This window comes from Lotus japonicus, chromosome 2, assembly GCF_012489685.1.
Source record: "Lotus japonicus ecotype B-129 chromosome 2, LjGifu_v1.2".
Lineage (NCBI taxonomy): Eukaryota > Viridiplantae > Streptophyta > Magnoliopsida > Fabales > Fabaceae > Lotus > Lotus japonicus.
Genome location: NC_080042.1, coordinates 1382266 through 1401017, shown reverse-complemented (window position 1 = coordinate 1401017; position 18752 = coordinate 1382266). Strand labels below are relative to the sequence as shown.

The 18752-nt window shown below is 38.1% G+C and overlaps 3 protein-coding genes across 3 annotated transcripts; 1 reads left to right on the top strand and 2 right to left on the bottom strand.

The window, feature by feature from the left end:
- Nucleotides 1-5667: 5667 nt before the first annotated feature.
- Nucleotides 5668-6656, bottom strand: LOC130735143 (uncharacterized). The gene is made up of 3 exons (XM_057587243.1): nt 6431-6656; nt 6198-6289; nt 5668-6084 (listed from the first exon to the last, which is right to left on the bottom strand). Exons 1-3 carry the CDS (start codon nt 6654-6656, stop codon nt 5668-5670), a joined length of 735 nt encoding a protein of 244 aa, XP_057443226.1.
- A 4170-nt stretch (nt 6657-10826) lies between these two features.
- LOC130735142 (uncharacterized) lies at nt 10827-12620 on the bottom strand. The gene has a single exon (XM_057587242.1). It carries the CDS (start codon nt 12618-12620, stop codon nt 10827-10829), a length of 1794 nt encoding a protein of 597 aa, XP_057443225.1.
- A 396-nt stretch (nt 12621-13016) lies between these two features.
- On the top strand, nt 13017-15462 carry LOC130735141 (rhomboid-like protein 15). The gene is given in 6 exon segments (XM_057587241.1): nt 13017-13086; nt 14083-14413; nt 14445-14594; nt 14952-14984; nt 15074-15165; nt 15268-15462. Coding segments are annotated over 6 exon segments (810 nt in total). The 3' UTR covers nt 15402-15462.
- Nucleotides 15463-18752: the final 3290 nt, after the last annotated feature.

The following is an 18752-nucleotide window of genomic DNA, read 5'->3' as shown; positions in this document are numbered from 1 at the left end:
TTATCGAATGATATGCGTTGTATGGGCGATGTTGATCGAATGAGATCGAATGTGGAACCTACGATGGTTGGGCTACCGTGGCGGCGGATAGCTGGTGACACCTATGAGTCGGTGACCCCGATCACTCATGTTGAGGTGTGCTGAAGTCGTCATCGAACGACAGAAGACTATAACTTCGTTGTTTGACTAATTCATGGAGCATATCATTGCATTGACCGAGGGTACTACTTGGACAGGGTACACCGAGGTGTTGGCTAATGACTGCATGGGAAGGGTCATTAGATAAGTGGCAATTGACTGCTGGATGGGTCTTTTTTCCTGCCTGCCTGGTATGGAGTTGGCGTTTATCCGGATCATGGTGTGCATTGAGCATTGAGCATATAGCATACGCTAACAATATAGAGACACATAGGTTCCCTTGAACGTCGTTGACGTAATAACATTGGTTGTTGTCTTGTGGCTTGTGTTAGACGATTGAATTCCCTATAAGGTGCAACGTGTGGTTGTGAGCCTTGTGCCTTGCTTGTTGAAGTGTTTTCCTTATCTTATGCTACATCTAGAATTCCTTAGGGATGTATTAGTATGTCGTTTGGTAAGATTCTTGATAGGTGATTATATATGTGAATATGCATGCTCTTACTTGCTCGTATGTGTGCACGTCCTAATTATGGCCTTGTGGTATAAGAAGTTGACCCTTGCACATTTTCTCTCTTATTAATGTTCGACGACGCCGCTCTAAAGGATGAGCAAGAGACCGATGGACGCATGTGAGGAGACGCCACAAGGAAATGATGTGACGACGAGCTAGCGATTCAGAGATTAGTCGTGTGGAGATTACGGGTAGCTCGGTGGGCATATGAGCCTTTTAGTTTATTTTCCTTTTGGAGTTTATTTTGTGATTATATTCGTTGATGTAAGGGTATTTATTATGATGGGTATTATGTATGCATTGGTTAGAGCATGTTTTGGAAAGTATTACAAAGTATTATGTTTCAAAAGAAAAAAAAAAAAAACTCATAACAACAAGTTGCAACTTCTTTTTGGGAGCCCAATTCATAAGAACTCCATGGTTAAGTGTGCTAGCCTTGGAGTAATATTGGGATGGGTGACCTCCTGGGAAGTTTTCCCTGGAAGTGTGCGAGTGAGGACAAAGCGCACTGAAAAGACTCGTGTTGTTACCGTGAGGTCAGTCGTCAAGTCGGGATGTTACATGCACAATATTTCGAAGCAACGCATGAAGGTCCAGGCGTTAGGGTGCAATTGGGTGGGGGCGGCGCGAATGTAGGTCATGACGTCACAGTATAAAGGCGAGAAAGGGAGTTTGATGTGTAATGTAGAAAAAAAAAATGACGTCATAAATGTAGAAGTAGTGGGCGGATGGATCAGAGGGTAGTCGTCAGTGTCAGACCATCTCATCTTTTTTGCAGCTGGGGGGCAGAGAACTTTGTTATAACGCTCTTCATGGCAGAATCCCCCATTCACTTTCTGGAATAATTATTGAACTTCTTCTGATGTGATGTAAATAGAGGATAGATAGATCGTTGGGGCTAACATGGTGGGGATGAGAGGCGTTGGAAGTGTGGCATGGGTTGTCAGGCGAAAGGCAGGGACCTCGCCTTTTGTAAGGGGAGGAGGAATTTCGTTCTCTGGAGTGGTGGAGTCTTGGTGTTCCAGCAGCCTATAGGTGGTTTTAGTTCTTGCCATGATGGGTGGAAAGGAAAGCAAGGAGGCAGAAAAGCGAGTAAAAGGAAATTCAAGGAAAGTTTAAAGAGGAGTGAAATTCTCGTTCACCTAGGACAGATGTTTTACAAAATCTTCAAGACATTATGTACAACATATAAACAACAAAAATCACCTTTAACTTATAAACAAGTAAACACAAGGAATTGGTAACCCGGTTCGGTGCAACGACACCTACGTTTGGGGTTTTCACCCAAGAAAGGAAATCCACTATTAGTAGTTTAGGAACACCGGTCTTACAAGAACACTCCTTGCTCAATGCCTGACAACCTAAACTCTACCCAGTGTACTTCTACTTAGTACTCCCCCTAAGTATGAGAGCCTCTCTCACTTTCTCTCAATCACTTACCATAGTGACTGAATCACAACAATACAATGAAGATGAGATTACAACTTAACTAAATAATAACAACTCAGGGCCTTGGTTCAGAACGACAGCACATGATTTGATTACAAAACTCACAAGATGGACTCACAAAAGTAAACCCTAATAGCAAGTGCAACACAACTTATGGACTCAACTAGGGTTTGTTGATCTTTTTAAGTAGACGTTCTTCTCAGGGCCTTGTCTTCAATGGGCTGAACCTCACAAAATCCATGCAACCAACTGGGAAAGAATCTTGAAAATATTTTATTCCAATTAACACAAAACAGAACCAAACCTTTGTGCTTTGATTGGTTTACACGGAACTAATCTTATTTTCTTTTATAAGCAAAGAAAATATATTTTACAGCGCCCCTATTACAGCGGTTAAGGTTGCAGCCGCTGTAAAAACGAAAACACGGAGCGGAATATAGCCTTTTATAGCGGTTGTTTTGTGAACCGTTGTAAAATTCTCGATATTTAACAGCGGTTATATATAGAAACCGCTTTAAATAACAAAGTTCCACTTGTTACAGCGTTTACTAGCAAACCGCTGTAAATGTTCACTGTTAAAAGATTAAGTAATTAATAGTAAATCCTGGAAGAAATGTTCCATACATAACCCAATACCTTTAAAAAATTTATGACTCTTTTTCCATTGGGCTGGAGTGATATATTGGTAATTCATAGCAATTTATATGTATAAGTATATTATTCCTTATTGATTTCGTAAATTTACAACCCCACTAACTTTACCAATCCCGTAACCGCAAACCCTTAATTTTGTCAGTTCAGTTCCTCTCTCAAAGCTTGTTCGTACCTCCACCGTCCCTTCCGCTGCCGCCACCGTTCCCGCTGCACCGATGCCGCTCTTGTTTTGTGTCGCTTAGTCCATGTAGTTCGTCGCCCTGTCCTCATAATGTAATTTTTCTCGTGCGTTCCTTATTCTTCTCCTATCCTTATTCTCATGCTCTCATCGCCTTTCTGATTCAGCCACCAGCACCATTTCGCCGCTCATGGGTCTCTCAAATGAACAACTTCTAACGCGGTTGTGAACACCTAATTTTTTCCTACTTTTAATAAAATTAATTTAATATAAAAAATAGTACTCAAAATTATATTAATAGTAATTATTTAAATGATTTCAGAATTATAATATTAATTAAATAAATCAATATGGAAATAAATAATAAATACCAAAAATAAACTAGATTGTTCTAGATGGACATTTCTTCCTCTCCAAGGAGGGTGAAGAATGATTCCTAAGAATATTCTAGGAGTGGTGAGAAAGAAACCCTAAACCTGCAGCTATAAATAGAGAGAGGGTTTTGGTGGTGAGATCATGTTCAGAGAGAGGAGAAATAGAGCAAAAAAAAACTGAGTGTTCACTTTTGAGTTGTAGTTCCATCTTTGAACTGCAACTCTAAAATACATAATATTGAGTGTGAGTGTGAGAGTAAATTTCTAGTAGCAAGATCATCAAGCGGTGATTGAAAAGGTAAATGATGCGTTTTTTTATTTTCTTTCTAACATGGAATTAGTTTTCTTAGATAGAATGATATGATTCTTGCCTAAAATAATATATTTGTTTCAAGTATATATGGTACATGCCGTGAACCTTTTTTTCCTCTCCTGTAACTAACCAAAACTCAATCTTTTAAATCTCAATTTCAAGCAACATGATAAAAACGTTTGTGGCTGTCCTTTTTTAAATAAAATACACCCATCAATTTAAATGGTCTATTTTCTAAAAAGAAAATTAAGATCTCTTAGTATATGATTAACCTTTTTTATAATAAAAAACACAAACCAATATAAAAATATTTCAAGAACTACGTGGCTTTGAATTCTCCATCGCACTTTGGGGATACGTAGGAGCGGGCATCAACAATCGTCAAGCCAAATTTGTAAATAATTTTTTTCTTAATAAAATATAAACTAATCTTTTTATCGAAATCATTTTCTTGGGGTGAGATAAATAAAAAGCTATTTTCTTTCACACAGTTAATTAGGGTAACCAATTATAAATGGACGCTTAGGGTGCTAGTACCTTCCCTACTCGTAATCGACTCCCGGATCCAACTCTGGTTGCAAAGATCATAAGTTTATGGGTTTTCTGATGTTTTCCCACTTTAAAAACATTAGTGGCGACTCTTCTGAATTCTAATGTTTGTAGCGCCGTCCCCCTTCAATCCTGGTTGCGACAGCGGTTACAGGTTCGAAGACAATAGTGAAATTCGTATGCACCTGGGACAGATGTTGTACACAATGTTGCACCAACGTGTACGACAATAATACACAACAGTCAGAGTTAAATGTTTCTCGTTAACAACTAAACAGAACCATAAATAAAAGAACACAAGGGATTGTTAACCCAGTTCGGTGAACATCACCTACGTCTGGAGAATACCAATCCAGGAGTCAATTCACTATCAAATAATAGCTCTCAGGTCTCATGAAAGTCCCTCATATACCTAAGTACTCCCCCTTAGTATAGAGCCTCTTTTATGTCTACCACTATTACACAAGTGAATCTAGCTTAGCCCTTCTCCTCTAAGCTATGAGAAAACTTTCTCTAACCCTTAATGACCACTGCCACAACGATCAAGACTTGTTTATCAATAAACAAGGTTGATGAGATTACAACTCAACTAAACAAATCAACTCAGTACTTTGATGAACACGAAAGCACTAAGTTGGTACAAAACTCACAAGAAGGACTCACACAATAAACCCTAGGGATGAAAACAACACGCTCAAAATCCTTGCACAGCTAGGGTTGCAAAACTTGAATAAATAGACATCCAGCGTAGAGACTTGGGTCTTGGATGGGACTGATGTCTTGTAACACATATTCTGGAAAACGAATCTTCAGGGAATCATATCTTTCTAGAATCAAATCCGAACCAATTAAAAAAACAGAACATATCTCTTATTTCAAACTTGATTCATACATCAACAACTTGTAACAACCTCAAGGTTAGCACACGCGATCATAACTGAATCCTTAAGCTTCAACAAAACGCACAGCTTCACTTAATTCTTCTTGAACGCACAAACAACAATCAAACGTAACACAGAACCTTCAGCGTTTGATTGCACAATTTAGTAGAGACCACATGTTGCATCATCTGGTCGCACAATAATGTGTTGAGACAAAATGCAGCCAATTCACACATCACAAACACAGGAACAACAATCTCCCCCTTTGGCAAATTTTGGCTAAAACACATTCAAGGGGTCTTCAATAAATTAGCTTTTCAGAAACGGAGTTCTTCACCATAAGAGGCTTCAATGCACATACACATTTACAACATAGCACAGCGGAAAAGAGATTATCACTTTGCAGCACAAGCTTCTACATGGGGCTACCAGAAAATTAGTTAATTTAAACAATCAACATTGTAGATCTTCATACAGAATCTTCTTCAAGGTCTTCACAAAACACAAATAACTAATTCTCCCCCTTATTAGCACAATTTGACAAAGAGTGCAAGTGAGAACATAAAGCAAAGTCTTGATAAGAGGACAACCATATTGAATTGAACAGAAGACAGAAAATTCTAAAAATCACTGGATGTTGAGACATCTGGTTTATCATCTGTATCAGAAACATCTCCTTCTTGTTCATCAGCAGCAGCAGTGCTGTCATCAACTTTGCCTTTGCCCATAGTCAATTCCTTGATGAAGCGATCAACATTCCTCTTCCTTATAGTGAAGCTTGTGATAGTCTCTTGAAGAGTTTTGGAGACCTCCATTAACTCAGCAAGAACTGTCTCAGTTGGCTTGGAAGAACTTGCACCACCATTATGAGACTTAGCAGTCATGCCAGCAACATCAGGAACATGAGTCCCAATCAGCAACATGTTGTCAATAGTCAAAGGACTAGCCTTCACACTAGGTGACTCATCAGCAGAGAGGATATCAGAATGTTGACTCAAAATAATCTCAGAGATCATACAAGGAAAACCAATAGGAAGCTTCAAGCATAGGAATCAACATGCCTCATTGTTTGATCAAAAACAAAAGTTCCAAAATTAATCTGGGCATGAGTGCCAATCAGATATATCAGCTTTGCAAGCACAGAGGATACATTAGAAGCATGCTTGGTGGGTGCCCAATTTGCAGCCCCAATGCGATTCAAAAGGGCATACTTCACACTTAGATAAGCAGATGATAACAAACCTTTAGAGGGTCAGTGCGTGACTTGATCAGCAGTGATTTCAGCAGCAATCTTATCCAATGAGATCTCCTCACCAACAACATCAGTAAAGCTTTAGACCAAGTAACTACTGACAACCAAAGGAGAAAAATGAATGCATTTACCTCTGACAACGACTTTGTGAAACTCTGGACTTCCAGAGATATTACATTCCACAGAGATGTTGACAATGAATTCCTTCACCAGTTTGTCAAAACATCTTCCTAAGTCCATCACATCTTGGCAAGCAAGAACCTCAGCAACCAACTCCCTTTCCTGAGCAATCCTACGCTTGTAAACAAATTTCCATTTGGTGACACTCTCTTCAGAATGAAAAGAGACATTATCCATAGGAGCAACAAGTACATTCTCTGGAATTCTTTTTCCAGCTCTTCTTTTCTTTGCATATGGAACAATGTCAGGAACATTTGGTTCCACATCAGACTATTCAGCATTTACATCAGCAGACAACTTCCTCTTCACACTCTTCTTCACAGGAGAGTCATCAATAACAATGACAGTCTTCTTTTTGTGCTTCTTACCAGAACCAGAAGCAGCTTTCTTGTGAGAGGCAGAAGATCTCGTGATATATTTTCTTGCTACCTGTTGAGTCTTCTTCCTTTCCAGCTTCTTGATAGCAGATGAACCCACAAGATTTGTAAGTAATTCATCTGATTCAGTTTCTTCATGCACTTCTTCCACAAGCACTGCCTCTTCAGCAGCAGGAGGAGTGACCATAGGGTCAGCCATTCTTTCTGACGAACCCACAGGAGTTTCCCTTTGAGGAAACTCTGGAACCACATTGGGTTCCTTCACAAAACAGATATGCGTTTCATCAACAGGAAGAGGAACTACCTCAGGCTGAGAACCACTTACATGTTCCTCAGCATTTGTGGATTGAGGATCAGGAATAGCATTTTCTGGTGACGAGGCATGAGGTTCCCCATCTACATGTTGAATGAATTTGATAGGGGTTTCAAGTACCTCAGCGATGATGCTACCCACGAATACTTCCTCATTGATTAGGGCTGTGGGATTCTCTTCTGCTTCAGGAGTCACATCAACATCGGGGAAAGATTCTTCAATAACAGGAGTCTTCTTTCTCTTGGAATAGGTGATCTTGGTGCGCTTCTTCTTCTTCTTGCTTCCGGTTGCAAGATTTGCATGTTGCGATGATGCACCATCACCGCAGTTCTTGACAGAAACAGGGGTTTCGCAAGATTGCGTGACCCTAGGGGATTTGGGTTTCTCAGATTTCAACCCCATTACCTTCACGCCATGAGCATTGGTCTCTGGTGTGATCATCTTAAAAGACCGTTGAGAGAACTTGAGCAAGAAAACAGAGGTTTCTGAGAAAATCAAAAACAGTTAAGAGAATTATAGCAGTTGATACTCCACTAAGAAACAATAGCGTATTTATAGGGAAATGTGGGGGAATGAAGTTATTTTCCTTGATTGTGTGTGCCTCAATAATGACTAGATAGCCGTTGGCACACAAACATGCCTTTAATTTCTATGCTTCCTCAAATAGACAGATTCCAAGTAACCCTCTTAATTTCTCAAACTGAATTGCATCAAGAGCTTTTGTGAAAATATCTGCCAACTGCTTCTCTGTAGATACATGTTCTAACTTCACAATTTGATCTTCAACTAATTCTCTGATGAAGTGATGACGAATATCTATGTGTTTAGTTCTACTGTGCTATATATGATTTTTTGAAATATTGATAGCACTCATGTTGTGACAGAACAATGTCATGACATATTGTTCGACATTGTACTCCTTGAGCATTTGCTTCATCCAAATTAGCTGAGTGTAACTACTTCCAACTGCTATATATTCTGCCTCAACAGTGGAGAGAGATATGCAATTTTGCTTCTTACTAAACCAGGATATAAGATTGTTTCCAAGAAAGAAGCATCCTCCTGAAGTGCTTTTCCTATCATCAGCACTTCCAGCCCAATCAGCATCACAATAACCACTTAGCATAGAGTCAGTCTGATGAGAATAAAGAATGCCATAGTCACTAGTTCCACTGATGTATTTAATGATTCTTTTCACTTGAATCAGGTAACTTGTCTTAGGTTCTGATTGATACCTAGCACATACTCCAACAACAAATGTGATATCAGGCCTGCTAGCAGTGAGATATAAGAGACTCACAATCATGCTTCTATAGAGACTCTGATCAACACTAACTCCTTTCCCATCCTTAGTGAGTTTGATGTGAGTTGTAGCATGTGTTCTCTTGTGTCCAGCTTTTTCCAACCCAAACTTCTTGACAATACTCTTTGCATACTTGCTTTAGGATATGAATAGAGTATTTTCCATCTGTTTAACTTGCAAACCAAGAAAGTAGGTCAGTTCTCCAACAAGACTCATTTCAAACTCATACTTCATCTGTTAAACAAATTGATCCACCATCTGGTTTGACATTCCGCCAAAAACTATGTCATCTACATAAATTTGAGCCACCATAAGATCCTTTCCATTCTTCTTCACAAAGAGAGTCTTGTCAATTCCTCCTTTGTGATAACCATTGTTGATCAGGAACTCAATCAATCTTTCATACCAAGCTCTTGGAGCTTGTTTCAACCCATAGAGAGCCTTCTTGAGTCGGTAGACATGATCAGGATAGCTAGGATCCACAAAGCCTTTGGGTTGTTCTACATAGACTTCCTCATTTAAGTATCCATTTAAAAAGGCACTTTTCATATCCATCTGGAATAGTTTGAATTTCAACAAGCATGCTACTCCAAGTAGTAACCTGATGGATTCTAAACGCGAAACAGGAGCGAAGGTTTCATCAAAATCAATACCTTCAATTTGAGAGTAACCTTGAGCTACTAGTCTTGATTTATTTCTAGTTACTGTGCCACTTTCATCAGACTTATTTCTAAAGATCCATTTGGTTCCTACTACATTCACATTTTCAGGTCTAGGGACAAGTTCCCACACTTCATTCCTTCTGAATTGACCCAGTTCTTCTTGCATAGATTGAATCCAGAATTCATCTGTGAGAGCTTCTTTGACATTCTTTGGTTCTAGTTTTGAAATGAAACAAGAATCAAAAATGAGTTCCCTTGATCTGGTTACTACACCTTCATCAAGTCTTCCTATAACATTTTCAATTGGGTGTATCTTTTGAATTCTGGTAGAAGACCCTTTTGAAATAGTAGCAGGTTCTTCAGTGTTGTTAACTGATTCCTTGGGCGATGCAATGTCTGGCACATCTGGAGTGACATCTGCACTGGTACTTGGAGTGTCTTCTACGTCATCTTCAATTTCCTCTCTCTTGATAGGAGTGTCATCAACAATTACATTAGCAGATTCCATCATTACCTTTGTACGATTGTTGAAGACCTTGTAGGCTCTGTTGTTCAATGAATACCCCAAGAAGATCCCTTCTTCACTTTTAGGGTCCATCTTTCTTCTATATTCACGATCTGCCAATATATAACACTTATTGTCAAACACATGAAAATATTTTACAGTGGGCTTCTTACCTTTCCATAACTCAAATAAAGTAGAAGTGCTTCCCTTGCGAATGGTGACGCGATTGTGAATGTAGCAAGCAGTGCTCATAGCCTCACCCCAAAAATGATATGGTAGACTCTTGGCATGTAACATGACTTTGGCTGATTCTTGTAAAGTTATGTTCTTCCTTTCAACCACCCCATTTTGCTGTGGAGTAATAGGAGCAGAGAACTCATGTTTGATTCCTTCTGCAGCACAAAATTCAAGGAATTGTCCATTTTCAAATTCTTTACCATGATCACTTCTGATTTTTATAATGTCACTTCCTTTTTCTCTTTGAATACGGAGATAGAGATCCTTGAACACTTCAAAAGTTTCAGATTTTTCTCTAATGAAGTTAACCCATGCGAACCTTGAAAAGTCATGCACGCAAACAAAAACATACTTCTTTCCTCCTAAACTTTCAACCTGCATAGGTCCCATCAGGTCCATATGAAGTAGTTCAAGAGCTTTGGAAGTTGTCAGATGTTGAACCGGATGGTGCGACATGCGAATTTGTTTTCCAATTTGACATTCTCCACAAACTTTTCCTTCCTGAATCTTGAGTTTGGGCATCCCCCTAATTGCATCTTCAGTAACTATCTTCTTCATGCTTTTCAAATTCAGATGACCTAGTTTTTGATGCCACAATTTAACTTCATCTTCTTTAGTTACAAGACATCTTGACACTAGAGATTTTTTCTGATCTGTCCACATATAGCAATTGTCCTTTGATCTTTCTCCTCTCATAACCACATCCTTGTTTTTATTTTTGACAACACACTCTAAGTCACAGAACACCACTTTCAGACCTTGATCACACAACTGACTAATATTGATTAGGTTAGCAGTCAATCCTTCCACTAATAACACCTTTTCAAGTTTCGGAGATCCTGAATCAGCAAGCTTTCCAACACCTTTGATTCTCCCTTTTGCTCCATCTCCAAAAGTGACAAAGCTTTTAGAGTGTGGTTCCATGTCTTCAAGATAGCTTTTCACACCTGTCATATGCTTGGAGCATCCACTATCAAAGTACCAATCTTCCCTTGATGATGCACGAAGAGATGTGTACGCAATGAGTGCTTCCACTTGCTCTTAACATAAGTATACTTCTTCTTGGCACTCAGTTGAGCTTGGAAATGTGGATATCCATAAAGCTTGAAAAAATAAGGCCTTATGTGTCCAAATCTCCCACAGTAATGACACCTCCAGCTTGAGTTCTGATAGTTTCTCACCTGAGGATAATTGTGAGGTTTGTGTTGATAAACATATGGTATTTGATTACGTACCTTGGTAACCGGTTGATGAACCATCTGACTAGGCATTCTGAAGGGAGATTTATCTTCAGCAAGAAAAAACTTGACTTCAGTTGCCTTCCTCTTAGTCTCGTTGGTATCAGCTTCTTCATTGTACCCCAATCCTTTCATGTCTTTGGATGTCTTACCTTTCTCCAGAATAAAATCCAGCACATAAGTTCCTTTGTTAAGCATGCGTACTGATTTCACCATGCCTTCAATCTTGGATTTTAAAACAGATACTTCCTCTTGCAAGTCAATATTAAAAACATGAAGACTATCTTTTTCTTTCTCCAGATTTTTTACTTTAATTTCCAACTTCCTACCGTAGTCACACGATTCTTCCCACTGTTTAAGCAAGAGCTTGTATGCTTCACCCAATTCTTCATTAGATAATTCCAGATCACTGGCTTCATCTCCTGAGTCATACTTGACAGTGAAGGACATGACTCTGTTGGCTTTTTCTTCCTCAATCTCTTCATCAGATTCCTCATCAGACCATGTAGTGATCATCCCTTTCTTTTGTTTCTTCAGATATGTAGGACATTTTGACCTGATATGACCAAAGCCTTCACATTCATGACATTGAACTCCTCGTGTTTTATTTTGATTGTCTTCATCTTTACCACGACGCTGAAAGTTCTGACCTTTGGCATTGTCAGACCGCTTGTCCTGCACATTTGGCTTTGATCTCTTCTCCAATCTTTTTAGCACCTTATTGAATTTTTTGGCCAAAAACGCTATAGTATCAGAGACTGATTCACCACTTTCATTCTCAGATAGATCATCCTCTGCTTCAGTGTTTGAGACAAAGGCTATGTTCTTATGCTTCTTGTCAGGTTTATCATCCTGAGACAGTTCAAAGGTCATCAAGGATCCAATAAGTTCATCCACCTTAAGACTGCTTATATCTTGAGCTTCTTCTATTGCAGTAACCTTCATTTGAAATCTCTTGGGGAGTGATCTCCGAATCTTTCTTACTAACTTCTCCTCAGACATTCTTTCACCTAGAGCAAAAGATGAATTTGCCATATCACACAGCTTCATGTGAAAATCAGTGATAGTTTCATCTTCCTTCATCTTCAAGTTTTCAAACTGAGTGGTTAGGATTGGAAGCCTTGACATTCTGACTTTGGATGTACCCTCATGAGCAGTCTTGAGAATATCCCATGCCTCTTTAGCCACAGTACATGTGTTAATCAATCTGAACATGTTCTTATCCACACCATTGAATATAGCATTTAGAGCTTTGTGATTTCCCAGAGCTTTTTCATCTTCATCCTTGTTCCAGTCTTCCTCAGGTTTCAATTTTCCACCCTCAGTTAATGTTTCCCCTTCCTTGGGTGTTATCACAGGATGCTTCCACCCTTTCACAATTGCTTTCCATGTCTTGCTGTCGATGGACTTCAGAAACGCTGTCATACGTGCCTTCCAATAATCAAAGTTTGTGCCATCCAGAATAGGTGGTCTATGCACTGAGCCACCTTCCTTAGAGTTGTCCATTGGAAACGAAGTAGTTCTCCCTGGAGCTCACCCAACCAGAACAGGGGGTGCCTGCTCTGATGCCAATTGAAATTCGTATGCACCTGGGACAGATGTTGTACACAATGTTGCACCAACGTGTACGACAATAATACACAACAGTCAGAGTTAAATGTTTCTCGTTAACAACTAAACAGAACCATAAATAAAAGAACACAAGGGATTGTTAACCCAGTTCGGTGAACACCACCTACGTCTAGAGGATACCAATCCAGGAGTCAATTCACTATCAAATAATAACTCTCAGGTCTCATGAAAGTCCCTCCTATACCTAAGTACTCCCCCTTAGTATAGAGCCTCTTTTATGTTTGCCACTATTACACAAGTGAATCTAGCTTAGCCCTTTTCCTCTAAGCTATGAGAAAACTTTCTCTAACCCCTAATGACCACTGCCACAACGATCAAGACTTGTTTATCAATAAACAAGGTTGATGAGATTACAACTCAACTAAACAAATCAACTCAGTACTTTGATGAACACGAAAGCACTAAGTTGGTACAAAACTCACAAGAAGGACTCACACAATAAACCCTAGGGATGAAAACAACACGCTCAAAATCCTTGCACAGCTAGGGTTACAAAACTTGAATAAATAGACATCCAGCGTAGAGACTTGGGTCTTGGATGGGATTGATGTCTTGAGTCCATAAGACATATTCTGGAAAATGAATCTTCAGGGAATCATATCTTTCCAGAATCAAATCCGAACCAATTAAAAAAATAGAACATATCTCTTATTTCAAGCTTGGTTCATACATCAACAACTTGTAACAACCTCAAGGTTAGCACACGCAATCATAACTGAATCCTTAAGCTTCAACAAAACATACAACTTCACTTAAGTCTTCTTGAACGCACAAACAACAATCAAACATAACACAGAACCTTCAGCGTTTGATTGCACAATTTAGCAGAGACCACATGTTGCATCATCTGGTCGCACAATAATGTGTTGAGACAAAATGCAGCCAATTCACACATCACAAACACAGGAACAACAATTAGTTTTCTCTCAATTCATCTATCTTTGAGTTGATTTGATTATGCAATTTGAGTTACCCCTAGATTCAACAACAATTTTATTTTTGCATGTTACTTCCTGCTTGAGACTAATTGCTTCAATATATCTCGTCTTGTTTCCCCAGAAGCTTCAAATTGAATTTTCCCAGTATGAGCGTAAAAAGCCTTTGAGTAATAATATATCTTGTATCTTGTATATCATGTTCATTGTTTTAATTATTTTACTTTTTATGATTCGTTGTCCATTTTCCTTCAGGCAAAATATGTTGGAAATTTAGAGGGTGGCTTGAGTAAAAATTTATTTTTGAAGGTACGTTGAGATAAAGGCATTCCTCTTGGTGCATTCTTCTCCCCTTGACTGGTCAAATTTATTTTGGGATGGTTTTTTTGATTGTCTTTTAGGACTGGCTTTTGTTTTATTTTCCTTGCTTGGGGTGTCTACTAGGGTAAATCAATGGTGGGAAAGCATTCCATTCCCCACTTCTGCAGTGATTGTTGTGTGTGGATCAATTTACTTGGCCTATCTTCTGGTTGGATATGATTCCTTCACTAAGATATGCTTCTTGGCTTCTGCTGTTGTGTCACGGTTTCAAGGTATATCCTTTTTCTTTCCAGCTCCATTACTATTGTTCAGTCAATGTAGTTAATTGTTTGGGTAGGCTTATAGTGGACTAATTGCCTGCCTGTTTGGAGCAGTAGGCTCTTGTAGTTGTTTTAATCGGCTGATCCTCGGGTTATTATTCGTAGATTTGGACATGTTTTAGTTGCATATTCCATGTTCTCATAGCACTGCTGGTGACATACAATCCTTTTGTTAAATTTGATTCCCTCATGAATGAGTGTGTGATTGGTTTCTCAGGAGTATTTTCCATGATTGTTATAGAGACTAGCCTGAGTGGAGTTCAATCCAGGAGGTTGGGAATTCACCACTTTTGAAAAATGCAATTTAATTTGTTCATATTAATCACCTTTTTTTCCTTTAAGATAATTTGGTAGAAACGATGTCCTGGCAGCACTTTAAGATGCTGAAATAGTAGTATTTTTAACGAGTTTTCATAGATTATGCTAATTATTTTGCTGATGTTATCTATGAAATGGGAGACTTGAAATTCCGTTTAAATAATGCATCTTCAGTGACCTGTTCCCTTTGCAATGATTTTGTTTGCTTGTTCTACTTAAAACACACTATACATTTGATATATGTGCTATGTTACACAATGTGAATCTTTGAGGGTTTGCTAATATACTAACGTATTCTATTGATTCTGCAGTGTGTTTGGGTTGTTTAATGTGCCTCCCAAGTGGTGAGTTTGGTTTTTTATAATATTGCATTATTAATTTTATCTTGATCATTCCCTTTATGATAATGCTAATTTAACATATTATGTTGTAGGTATTCATTGTTTTTGTTGGTAGTATTCCAAATTCTCATGCAAAATGTCTCACTACTTGGACACCTTTGTGGCATTTTATCTGGGTTTGCATGTTAGATTTCACTCCTTTTGCCTCCCTTCTTTTCATTTTCTAACTTAGCCAATATTTGAGCAATTGACCTCAAGTTTTATATTGGGTTGCTTAATATTCCAGATACGTATGGCTTGTTTAATTTCCTCATACCTAGGACATCTTTTTATTATTCCATTGAAGCCTCTTCCTTGCTTGTAAGTATCTTTCTGGAATTGGCTTTGGTACTGCACAAAGATGAGAAAACTTGCATTTGATTGCTTTCTATATCCTCTTGCTGTTATCATTAGACTTGATTCATATACATATCAAATCACATTTATAAATTGTACTTTTGATCTGTTTATACACATGTCTATTTATTTACATGAAGTTTTCTATAGAACAGACTACAGAGATATCTGAGTTCACAACATTCATTTAGTCGTCTTTATTCTTTTGCTTTTGTAGTGTTCTTGTCAGACTAATAATGTTGATTGCGGATATTATGTGATGAAGTCACTCACCATCAACTTGTGATCCCAATGAGGGTAAGAAACTTTAATCTGCGTTTGCATTGGATTTTAAAAGCTCCAATTGTAACTTAACTCTATTTTTATGATGTTTTGTAGTATTTCGAAGATTGTCAGTTCGTTTTCTATAATCAAGAGCAATTGCGTGAAGTTAAAAATGAGTGGGCCGCTTATGTAGTTAACAAATTTTTTTAGTAGTTAATCTATTAGATGTTGATATTATGCACTTTAGAAATTGTTTTAGATTTATTATGCTTTTGATATTTTATATATATTAATATTTATGGGTATTGATACGCTGTAGAGAAAATGTTGATCTTATGGCTGAATAGGTGGGCTAATTCAGGGGCTGAAAAAAGAACTGTGAATAGTAAACTCAATTACAGCGGTTAAAGTTCAGAAACTGCTGTAAAAGAATATCCATGTACAACGGTTACGCAAAAGAACCGTTGTTGTAGGCTAGTAATTACAGCGGTTAAACCTAAAAACCGCTGTAAATAAGACATCTTTTACAGCTGTTCGAACCGCTGTATAGTCTTTTACAGCGGCGAGATCTACAGCGGTTCGAAACCGCTGTAAAAGGCCAAATTGAACCGCTGTAAAAGGCATTTTTTGGCGTAGTGACTTGAACACATTGTTGAGGCAAAATGCAGCCAATCACCAACCATAATATTCAATAAGGAGGAAGATGAGGAACTCACCAGTGGGAGTGGATTTCTAGGGTGGGGGAGGACGGAGCAGCTTGAACGCAGCGGTTTCCAGCACTGCGGAGAATCGGAGGCTGGGGAAGCAGGAAGAGAGAATTCAGATGTTAAGATTGAGTGTAAGTATGAAATGAAGGGGAAAAGTGTCTTTTATAGCTTGAGGTGACTTTTGGTATTGGGCGCGTAGAGGAGACGCGTCTAAGTTTGAATTCGGGGGGAGGGGCTCGCGGTAGCCCTATAATGATGATGATGTTGGGAAGCGGTAAGGTCCAAAGGTAATGATGGGGAATGATATGACGTTTGGATTTGGGGGTGACGTTTCGGGAAAAGAGATATGCTGATGTTGAGGTACGGGGTTCAAATCAGGGAAAAAGAGGGGACAGCTGGCGAAACAAAATAGCGGGAACATTTTTGAAAAAATCAAAAATTAAATCGTTGTGGAATTTTCAGCATGATTTAATGAAGTCAGCCGCGTGGATCGTGATGCAACACTTGAAGACTTGTGAAGTTTTGAACTCGGGAATAGACCTTGTGCTGACTGAGACTGCCAGTGGCGGGAGCATTATCGAGTGGAGAGTTACGAACGATGATCTGCCGAAGTCGGAAGCCAAAAGACATTGTGAAAGACACGTTGTGCTCTCATGCTTCGAGCTCGGGTCTTGTGGACTGGGTAGAGGTCGTTGGCCCGATCGGAGAGGGATTGAAGATTGAGGGGAGTTGGCAATTGAATTCAATGTAAGGTGGCGATCGAAGACATTTTAGAAGACACGTTGCGCTCTCATTCTTGGAGTTTGGTGTCTTGTGGACTTGTGGATTGAGTGAGTCCCCACACCGAAGAAGGGCTCGCCTAGGGAGAGTACTTCGCCAGGGTACAAGCCTTTGGAGACTGCAGGCTTTCTTATTCCTTTAGAGTGATCGTCGTTGGCGAGAGACACCTGTGAGGGAGTTGGGCCTATTATAGCGTTGCCCAACATGCCCATTTGAGATAAATTTAAAAGCCCACAGAACCTCTATAAAAGGGGACGGGGTGTACATTGTAAAAGACTTTTGTCTCATATGTCAATAATAAACCATTAGACTATTGCCATGTGTGAGATTCCTTGAGTCTTTGGGTCCTACCTGTCCTTTAAGTGTTCATTTCAAGAACAATTATAAATCCCAAAGTTAAGCATAGTAGATCACTCTTAAAGGGGATAATCCTTAAGATAACTTATTATGCATGATTAATTATATATGTAGGTTCACATATTAGATAAAATCTAACATCATCGATAGCTGGTAAGGTCCTCAAAAGATAACTCAAGTCGTAAGAGCTATGAGCATAAGGGTTGGGAGGGATAAAGGGTGAAGGGTTCGAACCCTAATAAGGATTAATTTACTAACATTTCTATCAACTAACATTTTCCTATAAAAAAAATTGACCTAAGCTTTTATGTCATATTTCAACTTCTTCTATATCCACAAAAATAAATTTTCTTAACCAATTCTATCTACGCTTATGATCTTTCAAAAATATGGTCAAAATTGTAACTTTTAAGGCAATTTTAACCAAGATTATATTCATTTTTTTAAAACTAGATTATACTAGTGTTTTTTTCCCGTGCGTTGGCCCGTGCGTTGCACGGGGAATATGTTTATTGTATTTGATTCATCAATTAATCTTGAATGTGATTATGCGTGTTCGTTAAAATCTTAGATAATTAGGTCAAATATTTTAAAATTTAGTTTCAGATTTGTTTTGGAATTAGGGAACACGTGTCAACATAAGAGAAGTTATCTAATCAATATCAATCAATATATATTAGAAAAGAACAACTTCTAGCATGACGTGTCGCTCTCACAGGCCAAGTTAGTGACGTGTCGCTCCCAGATTAATTCTCACCTAATATTTTACATGTAAGCTCTTTCTCCTTGGCCCCACTTGCCACATGTGCCCTGATTTTTCCTTACCTTATTTTTCCTTAATAAAAAAATACATTTTTAAATTTTAGATTTGATTAGGATTTAGGTTTTTTATTTCTTGATTTTATCTTAATTTATTTTTGATTTATTTTTAGAGTATTAATTAAGTTTTATGGTATTTTTATTGAATTTTCGGATTTTTAATTAATTCCGGATTTTATGAGTTTTTATTGTGATTTGCTAGATTTTGATAGTTTTTATCTATTTTTATTTAGTACATTTTTAAATTTTAGATTTGATTAGGATTTATGTTGTTTATTTATGTATTTTATCTTAATTTATATTATTATTTATTTTTAGTGTATTAATTATTTTTATGGTATTTTTATTGAATTTTCAGATTTTTAATTAATTCCGGATTTTATGAGTTTTTATTGTGATTTGCTAGATTTTGATAGTTTTTATCTATATTTATTTAGTACATTTTTAA